Source organism: Schistocerca cancellata, chromosome 5 (assembly GCF_023864275.1).
Source record: "Schistocerca cancellata isolate TAMUIC-IGC-003103 chromosome 5, iqSchCanc2.1, whole genome shotgun sequence".
Classification (NCBI taxonomy): Eukaryota; Metazoa; Arthropoda; class Insecta; order Orthoptera; family Acrididae; genus Schistocerca; species Schistocerca cancellata.
Window position 1 is genome coordinate 661,740,925 of NC_064630.1, and position 12,268 is coordinate 661,753,192.

The 12,268-nt window shown below is 41.7% G+C and overlaps 1 protein-coding gene across 1 annotated transcript in view; it reads right to left on the minus strand.

Annotated features, from left to right (window-relative positions):
• The window catches only part of LOC126188746 (uncharacterized), a 156,196-nt gene that overhangs the window by 20,733 nt on the left and 123,195 nt on the right, over positions 1–12,268 (minus strand). Inside the window, exon 7 of the mRNA XM_049930355.1 lies at positions 8,327–8,441. Within this exon, the coding sequence (XP_049786312.1) occupies positions 8,327–8,441 (115 nt within the window). The remainder of the gene's footprint in view (positions 1–8,326; positions 8,442–12,268) is intronic.

Sequence of the window (12,268 nt, forward strand, 5' to 3'; positions counted from 1 at the left end):
ATCGGTCTGAGCTAAAACTGGCCACTCATGAGCCCTCCCTCCTTACGGGGGTGAGGTCAACTTTTTCTTTTCGAATGTGAACGCCCCATTACCTTAGCCGACCCGGATTCTACACCAACAATATCCGGGATTTGCCCACATCATTTTCTTCTATTCATGATGGATGGCAGGAACTGTAATCGAAAAAATTCAATTTTTCCTCTTTTTGCAAATAAGACGGTCTCATTTGATTCTACACTTCATTTACTATGTAAATGTAAACATTTTTGTTCTAAGTAGTTGACATTTTTGTAAAGAAATTAATTTCAGTTTTGCAAATTTGATTGTACAGTAACACTTTTATGATTCGGAATTTGGAAGTCTATCAAATCAGCTACTTTCAACGTAACGTTTTTCTTGCTCCCTTCGGGGTTAATTAAGGTACGTCCCCACGCCATCGAGATGTTTGATTACGATGAGTTAACTCGTTTCTCGCGATCAGAATTACTTATTTGGGTGTGTTCTTCCGTCCAACCGTCATAAATCTCGCACCAGCCACTACGTAGCTACTAGCAGAATACTGTCTACGTAGCTACTAGCAGAATACTGTCTACAACCGCAGTAAGGAAGAATGTTAATAATAATAGTGAAACCTCCCACAGATGCACACGGAGCATATGGGGTGGATGGACTCTCACACGCAAACCCTACTGCTCAGCAACCCACAGCGTCGTACGACCCACCACAGCGCCTCAGACTTTGTAAGTTCGAACACCAAAGGACTCGGTACCACTATATTCCAGAGCCTTTTCTGGTATATTTGTAGTAACCGATGTTTTACTTGTAAAGGAGAAAATCGAAGTAATTTTAATTTATGGGGAGGGTACAAAAAAATTAGAAGCTGCCGTTGCTCTTTATACCGAACGTTTCACTGATAGGCCACGATCTTGAAATACTATTTGTCGTCTTGTAAAGTAACTACCACAGGAAGTGCGACACCTAGAAAAAAAACCAGTAGAGCAACAGTTACGATGAACAACAACACTGAAATTGCAGTATAACTGTTGCACAATAAAATTTGCAAAACTGAAATTTATAACAAAAAAGAGAACAAATTAGAACGAAAAACTTCCTAGTAGGTTAAAACTGTGTGCCGAACCGAGACTCGAACTCCGGACCTTTGCCTTTCGCGGGCAAGTGCTCTACCAACTGAGCTACCCAAGCACGATTCACGCCCCGTCCTCGCAGCTTTACTTCTGCCAGTACCTCGTCTCCTACCTTCCACTTGCCCGCGAAAGGCAAAGATCCCGAGTTCGAGTCTCGGTCCGGCACACAGTTTTAACCTGCTAGGAAGTTTCATATCAGCGCACACACTCCGCTGCAGAGTGGAAATCTCATTCTAGAACGAAAAAGTTTACATTTTTACCTCAAATGTATTGAAGAATCCAATGAACCGGTTCCTCGCTGCAAACACAAGAAAAATGTAATTTTTTCGATCACTGCACCATTTACCTGGAACAGGAAAAAAATGTTTCATGTAAATCCTTTTTTGGGTGGAATCCGAATCTGCAACAAAAATGGAGGATTCCCATTTGAAAACAAAGTGTCGGCCCTTCCCCTGCATGTGGGAGGGGGAAGGGGGCAAGGGCTAGGGTGTGACCAATTTTAGCACAGACTGGTGGTCCCTATGTAAATATACTATTAACATTCATCACGAGCATTTTTTCGTTCAATGCGTACTTTTCTAGGGATTTAGTTGTTCCATGTGAAACTTTGTTAACAAACATCTCGAAAAGTTCTTGATTGGTTTACTCGAAAATTTTTGCACAGTACTGAAGCTACCGAAGTTTTTAGTAAAAACTATGAGTCTACAGAAAAAGTAACGACAAGTAGTGCGGAAGTGGTCTTGGAGCACTGCATTAACAGCCGTGAGCCGGTATCTGCCAACGTGGTGACATGTGGGTCACAATAACAAAAACAAAAGTGGACTGCGAAGCCAGGAAAGCCGAGCGCAGAAGTAAACTGCACCGCACAGTGGTAACTGTGTAGCCAGCAGGGGAATGTCATCACACCAGGCCAAGTCTCTTATTGTGGGCGATGTCAATAGATGCCGGGTTTTGGTAACAAATGGCACCAGAGGCACATAAATAACTCAGTTTCGAGACAAGGGATCACTTCTCATCGCCAGAGACCAGTAGCAACCTTTGAACTGCAGAAAAACCATAGGTGATCACCGGTAATCCGGATTTCTGCATCCATAGAGCCACCAACGATAACCGTTTGTCAACGGAGGTGGCCTGTTATTGTATAGCGAACTCTCCAAATAAATCATGTAAGACTGGTGGTAATGGTGGATGCAAAACACTGAAAGCTACTTTAATTTCAGAGAGACACAGGTAGGCAATCAATGTGGACAAACACATCCAACTGCAACTGTTCCGCAAGACAAAAAGCCTTCGTAGCAGCAGCGTCAGTGCTTTATGCTATTTACGTATTGAGAGGTACACGATGGCATCACATGGTGAAATTTTTATTTACACCTCTGTTTTGGGGCCTTGATGATGGCGTACAGCACAGCCGGCACACTTGCTTCCACAGAATTAACTACACACACAGATTTTTTTGCAATACTGTACCTGTGGCATAGATCATTTTCAGATTTTCAAGTGTGCTAGATGACAAGGAAATAATCAAAATTAATTGTGTTTTATAGCAACAAGAAATGTATGATGAAATAAAAGAAATTATTCAGATAGTGAAGGGAGACGAAAATTTAATAGTCATGGGTGACTGGAATTCGAGTGTAGGAAAAGGGAGAGAAGGAAACGTAGTAGGTGAATATGGATTGGGGCTAAGAAATGAAAGAGGAAGCCGCCTGGTAGAATTTTGCACAGAGCACAACTTAATCATAGCTAACACTTGGTTTAAGAATCATGATAGAAGGTTGTATACATGGAAGAACCCTGGAGGTACTAAAAGGTATCAGATAAATTATATAATGGTAAGACAGAGATTTAGGAACCAGGTTTTAAATTGTAAGACATTTCCAGGGGCAGATGTGGACTCTGACCACAATTTATTGGTTATGACCTGTAGATTAAAACTGAAGAAACTGCAAAAAGGTGGGAATTTAAGGAGATGGGACCTGGATAAACTGAAAGAATCAGAGGTTGTCGAGAGTTTCAGGAAGAGCATAAGGGAACAATTGACAGGAATGGGGGAAAGAAATAGAGTAGAAGAAGAATGGGTAGCTTTGAGGGATGAAGTAGTGAAGGCAGCAGAGGATCAAGTAGGTAAAAAGACGAGGGCTAGTAGAAATCCTTGGGTAACAGAAGAAATATTGGATTTAATTGATGAAAGGAGAAAATATAAAAATGCAGTAAGTGAAGCAGGCAAAAAGGAATACAAACGTCTCAAAAATGAGATCGACAGGAAGTGCAAAATGGCTAAGCAGGCATGGCTAGATGACAAATGTAAGGATGTGGAGGCTTATCTCACTAGGGGTAAGATAGATACTGCCTACAGGAAAATTAAAGAGACCTTTGGAGATAAGAGAACCACTTGTATGAACATCAAGAGCTCAGATGGAAACCCAGTTCTAAGCAAAGAAGGGAAAGCAGAAAGGTGGAAGGAGTATATAGAGGGTCTATACAAGGGCGATGCACTTGAGGACAATATTATGGAAATGGAAGAGGATGTAGATGAAGATGAAATGGGAGATACGATACTGCGTGAAGAGTTTGACAGAGCACTGAAAGACCTGAGTCGAAACAAGGCCCCCGGAGTAGACAACATTCCACTGGAACTACTGACGGCCTTGGGAGAGCCAGTCCTGACAAAACTCTACCATCTGGTGAGCAAGATGTATGAAACAGGCGAAATACCCTCAGACTTCAAGAAGAATATAATAATTCCAATCCCAAAGACAGCAGGTGTGGACAGATGTGAAAATTACCGAACAATCAGTTTAATAAGCCACAGCTGCAAAATACTAACACGAATTCTTTACAGACGAATGGAAAAACTAGTAGAAGCCGACCTCGGGGAAGATCAGTTTGGATTCCGTAGAAATACTGGAACACGTGAGGCAATACTGACCTTACAGTTATCTTAGAAGAAAGATTAAGGAAAGGCAAACCTACGTTCCTAGCATTTGTAGACTTAGAGAAAGCTTTTGACAATGTTGACTGGAATACTCTCTTTCAAATTCTGAAGGTGGCAGGGGTAAAATACAGGGAGCGAAAGGCTATTTACAATTTGTACAGAAACCAGATGGCAGTTATAAGAGTCGAGGGGCATGAAAGAGAAGCAGTGGTTGGGAAGGGAGTAAGGCAGGGTTGTAGCCTTTCCCCGATGCTATTCAATCTGTATATTGAGCAAGCAGTAAAGGAAACAAAAGAAAAATTCGGAGTAGGTATTAAAATCCATGGAGAAGAAATAAAAACGTTGAGGTTCGCCGATGACATTGTAATTCTATCAGAGACAGCAAAGGACTTGGAAGAGCAGTTGAACGGAATGGATAGTGTCTTGAAGGGAGGATATAAGATGAACATCAACAAAAGCAAAACGAGGATAATGGAATGTAGTCGAATTAAGTCGGGTGATGTTGAGGGTATTAGATTAGGAAATGAGACACTTAAAGTAGTAAAGGAGTTTTGCTATTTGGGGAGCAAAATAACTGATGATGGTAGAAGTAGAGAGGATATAAAATGTAGACTGGCAATGGCAAGGAAAGCGTTTCTGAAGAAGAGAAATTTGTTAACATCGAGTATAGATTTAAGTGTCAGGAAGTCGTTTCTGAAAGTATTTGTATGGAGTGTAGCCATGTATGGAAGCGAAACATGGACGGTAAATAGTTTGGACAAGAAGAGAATAGAAGCTTTCGAAATGTGGTGCTACAGAAGAATGCTGAAGATTAGATGGGTAGATCACATAACTAATGAGGAAGTATTGAATAGGATTGGGGAGAAGAGAAGTTTGTGGCACAACTTGACCAGAAGAAGGGATCGGTTGGTAGGACATGTTCTGAGGCATCAATTTAGTATTGGAGGGCAGCGTGGATGGTAAAAATCGTAGGGGGAGACCAAGAGATGAATACACTAAGCAGATTCAGAAAGATGTAGGTTGCGGTAGGTACTGGGAGATGAAGAAGCTTGCACAGGATAGAGTAGCATGGAGAGCTGCATCAAACTCGTCTCAGGACTGAAGACCACAACAACAACAGCAACTTTTCGGTGATAGATATGAATATGTGTTCTCAAATCTGTGGAGCGAAGCTCAAAGAACATTTTGTCATACAGGGCTACAGCTTTTCACATTCTGCAACGGACGCCACTACACGAAGATATCGGGGTAAGCAGAATAGTACATTTCTGATGGTTTGTGGTCAAATTATTTGTCCTCATTCCCAAACAAGGTGTGGGTAATTAAGCTGCATTCCTTTTCCTCGCACAAACTCAGATTTGTCCTAAAGACAACTTACACAATGACTGAAATTATTGAGTTTTCTGTAAAAGATTGGAAGCAACAAAGAGAATCTCTTTCTGAACAGACGATCTCGTTAAGTCGTCACGATGATAGACAAACCCATTATTTAGTTGAAAATAAAGTTTTCCTTCACTTTTGATGAAAACTGAGCAATATTAAACTAATCAAGTTCAAGAAACTGACTGCTATATAGACAACTGGAACCACAGAGGATGAACATCCAGTTGAGAAATCAGATGAATTTCGAAAACATATACAAATATCGAACACTGCGAACCGTTGAAATGCAGCAGCTGCGCTATGCTTGGTTGCAACTTCCTTTTAAAGTATATTTGGAAACGGTTATTCATTCGTTTGCTAGGCCAAGCGAGAGCAGAAAAAAATAAAAAAAGTAAATCTGATGGTATCCCCTACGAGCCACGCGACTCAAATTTCTACGCAATGTTTGCTCTTTTCGATATGACATGATATTTTAAGGAATACTAAAGATGATATGGAAATAATGCCCGTACATTTTGACAAAGATATTAGCAAAAAGGGAAAACTGTAACTGGAAAAATTTTGCCTGTGTACAGTTTCACAAGTATTGGTAACACATTACCGTACTAGCATCAGCATGATTAGTGGGCCAGAGTTAAGACCTGCATTTCGTAATGTGCTATAAAATCATCACTTATCACTGCATTTCCTTCTTGTGTTTCTGGAATTTGATGTGTTACTTTTCTCACTTGGAAAGATATTCGACGAATGTACTCCAGTTTAGGACATATTGAGAATTCCTATGGATAACAATAACACACTGAAGAGCAAAAGAAACTGGAACACCTACCTAATATCGTGTAGGGCCCCCGTGATCACGCCGATGTGCCGCAACACGACGTGGCATGGACTCGAGTAATGTCTGGAGTAGTGCTGGAGGGACTTGACACCAGGAATCCTGCAGGGCTGTCCATAAATCCGTAAGTGTACGAAGGGGTGGAGATCTCTACTGAACAGCACATTGCAAGGCATCTCAGATATGCTAAATGAATGTCTGGCGAGTTTGGTGGCCAGCGGAAGTGTTTAAACTCAGATTGTCCTGTTGGGATTGCCCAAGTCCGTCGGAATGCATAATGGACGTAAATGGATGCAGGTGATCAGACAGGATGCTTACGTACGTGTCACCTGTCAGAGTCATATCTAGATGTATCAGGCGTCCCATATCACTCCAACTGCACACTCCCCACACTATTATAGAGCCGCTACCAGTTTGAACAGTCCTCTGCTGACGTGCACGTCCATGGATTCATGGAGTTGTCTCCATACCTGCACACGTCTATCCGCTCGATACAATTTGAAACGAGACTCGTCCGATCAGGCAACATGTTTCCAGTCATCAACAGTCCAATGTTTGGGTTGACGGACCCAGGCGAGGCGTAAAGCTTTATGTCGTGAAGTCATCAAGGGTACACCAGTGGGCCTTCGGCTGCGAAAGCCCATATCGATGATGTTTCGTTGGATGGTTCGCGTGCCCGCATCTCGTGGTCGTGCGGTAGCGTTCTCGCTTCCCACGCCCGGGTTCCCGGGTTCGATTCCCGGCGGGGTCAGGGATTTTCTCTGCCTCGTGATGGCTGGGTGTTGTGTGCTGTCCTTAGGTTAGTTAGGTTTAAGTAGTTCTAAGTTCTAGGGGACTGATGACCATAGATGTTAAGTCCCATAGTGCTCAGAGCCATTTTTGATGGTTCGCACGCTGACATTTGTTGACGGCTCAGCACTGAAATCTGCAGAAATATGCTTAAGGGTTGCACGTCTGTCACGTTGAACGATTCTCTTCAGTCGTCGTTGATCCCGTTCTTGGAGAATCATTTCCGGCCGCTGCGATGTCGGAGATTTGATGTTTTACCGGATTCGGAATATTCACGGTACCCTCGTGAAATGGTCGTACGAGAAAATCCCCACTTCATTGCTGCCGACTCTAACACCACGTTCAAACTCATTTAAATCTCTCTAACCTGCCATTGTAGCAGCAGTAACCGATCTTACAACTGCGCCAGACACGTGTTGTTTTATATAGGCGTTGCCGACCGCAGCGCCGTGTTATGCCTGTTAGCATATCTCTGTATGCCTATAATAATAATAAATTGGAAACAAAGCTACATGGTACTTATTTGGTAGTCCTGAACGATATCCATCGTCAACGGCCTTTTTTTCATCTCCCTATTTATTTGTCGGCCGGGGTGGCCGAGCGGTTCTAGGCGCTACAGTCTGGAACCGCGCGACCGCTACGGTCGCAGGTTCGAATCCTGCCTCGGGCATGGATGTGTGGGATGTCCTTAGGTTAGTTAGGTTTAATTAGTTCTAAGTTGTAGGGGACTGATGATCTCAGAAGTTAAGTCCCATAGTGCTCAGAGCCATTTTGAACCTATTTATTTGTCAGTACCTATTAAAAAAGTATTCACTCTCTCAATACAGCTGGCCGGTGTGGCCAAGCGGCTCTAGGCGCTTCAGTCTGGAGCCGAGCGACCGCTAAGGTTGCAGGTTCTTATCCTGTCTCGGGCATGGATGTGTGTGATGTCCTTAGGATAGTTAGGTTTAAGTAGTTCTAAATTCTAGGGAACTGATGACCTCAGATGTTAAGTCGCATAGTGCTCAGAGCCATTTGAGCCATTTGAACTCCCTCAATACAGAATATAACAAACACAAATTGAATGTAACTCCTTTACAAGGTGTCATAGTTTCAAATTCCACTGTTCGCTAAAATTATTGTGTTTGTTTACATTTAAAGGAATTCACTATATTAAGTATTACGTCTCTCAAACCAATACGCTTGCCACAACACAAAACTACGGAGTAAATACATCGCACCATCTTTTATACTCACTGACAACCCGCTTGTAGTCCAATAGTCGCACCAGGATGCTACTCAAACCGACTACCACCGCCGGAATGCTGCATACGATCATTGAGTTGATGTAGACCCTCTCGTTTGTCAGATACTGCAAGAGAAAGAGGTTTGCGTATTAGTTTGGCGATTCAGTGTTCGTATTTTTCAAATACCAACAATAAATTTAAACTAGCTAATGTTCTGAGAATCTGACTGTAACGCCTACACTAAGCTGAAATACAGCATTTATAGTACAATCTGTAGTGCACAGCGAGCCACAAAGTTACCAAGATAGCGAGGGATGTACACATACTATCGAGACTTTACTACACCTAAATCCCATGCGAACTCACTCTATGATTTTTGTTCAGTTTTAACCAAACAGCCACCGAAAAAGTAACAGCCATAATACATCTGGATGCCATTACACTTCGGCGTGATTTAGTAATAATAATTCGCCTATGCAAATCATAGACTACAAAGAGGAGAGTATTTTTTCATATCGTTATTATGCAAAACTTCGTTATACAGGTTGTTACAAACTTTCACGAAACATTCCTCACACACAAAGAAGGAAAATATGTTATGTGGACATGTGTCCGGAAACGCTTACTTTCCATGTTAGAGCTCATTTTATTACTTCTCTTCAAATCACATTAATCATGGAATGGAAACACAGCAACAGAACGTACCAGCGTGACTTCAATCACTTTGTTACAGGAAATGTTCAAAATGTCCTCGGTTAGCGAGGATACATGCATCCACCCTCCGTCGCATGGAATCCATGATTCGCTGATGCAGCCCTGGAGAATGGCGTATTGTATCACAGCTGTCCACAATACGAGCACGAAGAGTCTCTACATTTGGTAGCGGGGTTGCGTAGACAAGAGCTTTCAAATGCCCCCATAAATGAAAGTCAAGAGGGTTGAGGTCAGGGGAGCGTGGAGGCCATGGAATTGGTCCGCCTCTACCAATCCATCGGTCACCGAATCTGCTGTTGAGAAGCGTACGAGTACTTCGTCTGAAATGTGCAGGAGCTCCATCGTGCATGAACCACATGTTGTGTCGTACTTGTAAAGGCGCATGTTCTAGCAGCACAGGTAGAGTATCCCTATGAAATCATGATAACGTGCTCCATTGAGCGTAGGTGGATGAAACTAAAATGAGCTCTAACATGGAAATTCAGCGTTTCCGGACACATGTCCACATAACATCTTTTTTTTATTTGTGTTTGAGGAATGTTTCCTGAAAGTTTGGCTGTACCTTTTTCTAACACCCTGTATATCGTGTTATAGCACTTACTACTGATTTTTTCGAGGGAAGAATGTAATTTTTAAGGGCCATCGATATATCTGGTGAAACGAAAAATGGTATGGGCTTTGCAACAACACCAGTAAAGATCATACACGGTTTTTTTTTCAGTGAAGATGTGCTTTTTCACAAGCTACTGACCTTACTTTTTCTCAGTTCCTCAGTTAATAATACACTGTTGAAAGGTCTCTGTTGGATTCCTTTCATGTTAATTTCTTAAATCTGTTGTCATTTACGGCGTAAATTCCACTTCTAAATTTACTGTGGTGTTTCTGACTCTATCTTGGAGGAGACTGAGTAGTGGAACGTGTTACTTTTACACACAAACAAGAACGATCTGTCACACTACTACACTTTAAAACACAGTTTATATGTAATTCATGTCACACAGTCTCATACGGAACTTACATCCGCTTCCTTTTATATACTGTATATGATAAGATACTGTCATCCCCCTTCCCTTCTGTGTGAGAGGATGAATGAGCAAATATATTTCTAGTTGCATGCTTGATGGTAGCAGACAAGCCTGTCTGCTAGAGAACAGTAGGACCAACGTCGGAACAGGTAGCTACGCTTTCTTAAACCAAAGAGGTTTCTATTCTTGGTATGATCCTGTCCGTCCCTTGTCATGTTGGTATAGGAAGCTGCCTGTCTGGTCACTTCCGTTTTGTATCTGGAAGCACCCTTGGTAGGGGCCCACGGCAGTCGGTCCGCCGCGAGCGTCTGAAGTGGTAAGATCGCCGGCTAAGCGCGTCTTGCTAAGTCCGTAGGACAATGGATTTCTTAAGTTCAGCCTAACTGAAAATTTAATCACCTTTATTTCAGGTTTAGATCTAAAATATGTTATCTTAAATTGTAACGCAGTGTAATTCGAGTGTGAAGTTCAGAATATCTTCCAGTAGTTGCTTTGTCACTACTTTGCGAGTAAAGTGTAACCACATGTTGATCAGTAACTCTAAGATCATCAATCTTAAATGCGAATGTGCGTGAGATTATAACGTCTCGTCTTGACAATATTTCTCAATATAGAAACTTTTCTTTATGTTCAACCCACGTGGGTTGTACTTTGTGAGACCAATACCACGTGCTTATACAATTGTTTGACCCATCAGGTTAATAGTAAGACGATAATAACCAGTTCGAGGTGTTTCTTTTGCAAATTGCGTTTCGATGTAATTTATTTTAATTATCAAAATTATTGTGGAGTTACACTCTGCGTAAGCCACGTTGACCACGTGAAGCATGTGGTGTAATCATCAAAGTAGCCTTCAGCTATTCTTTTCAGGAAGATTTCACAGAGAGTTAGTATGAATTTAGTATACCAGTGTGTGGTAATTTCATGACGGACAGGATTGCGCTACGAACGTAACTTCTTTGGGTGAAAACTGAATCGGTTGGTTGTGGTTAATTTCCTCTTGCATATGTTTCAACGTTCTTCGTGTGTTATTTTATGAATGCAGTGTTGTATGCAGTCTCCCATTCTTGGCTCCATATTTGATGTGTTCCGTAAGATTACAAACTCATATTTTCACAATCGTAAATAAGGCACCAGTTTAGTTATGAATCAAGTTTAATATGCTGAAATTTTAACGGAACAATGGTCAATGTTAAAATAAATGTCCAAATATAAACTGATTTATTTCTTTTTATTTAAAATGTCTTTATATATATATCACCAGCTATCGTAAGATGAGTACTAAAAGATTATAATTAATGTTAGTCTGGTTGGGAATTTGGTAAGCTAGACTGGATACCTGATGAAACAGTTGCTCAGTAATGCAGGGTTAACTTCCCCAGATAGCTCACAGCTTTTAACCCGCTTTTATTGTCTTGAATATCAGCACCGCTTTCAGAAAAAATTAATACATCAACATTACACTATTTCAGAATTCCCTCACAACAGTGTTTCCAAAACACGTTAGTGAGGTGAGACTGTGTAAACTCCGCTGTGTTTTGGCAAAAGAAACAGATTTTTACTTGGCAACCAGAGAAACGTGTAGGATTTACTAAAAATTTGCTCTTCATGATGCTTCTCTCGAAATTATAAATGACTAACAAGCCAGGCCAAAATAAATTGCTGCATTTTCAGCAAAATTCTCGTTAGATACTAACCATATCGGAGGTGACAGTGGATCCTTTTGAATGGTCACTATGAAAGTTTGGACATGGAGGTGCCCCACTTAATATCTACAGAAAATGTGAGCATAGGCGTTAGTTTAGAACGGCACTTCCTCTCCAGCGTCCAGCATTTCCCCTACAACACCTGCCCATAATCCCCACCCCTACCGCTCTCACCACGCGTATCCCGCAGTCTGTGCATCTACCGGCGACGACATTCTGTGCGGACTATACCCGGAAAGTTACACATAACTAAGAATACCAGATCATAACACATTTTAACGTCTCCATCGGCGTCTGTGAACTATTGGGAAATTTACACCTCCCGGTTTGGAGAGGGGACGAACAAGTTCTACAACTCCAAATGCAGAGGAGGACATTCCAGGTTTCTTCTACACACTTCTTATCAGCACACAGGTTAGCTTCGCAAGTGAATGTCCCTCATACGACAACCTGGAGACAGTTGCAAGAGCAACGGTTATATGCTTATCATTTGCAACGAGTACAGGA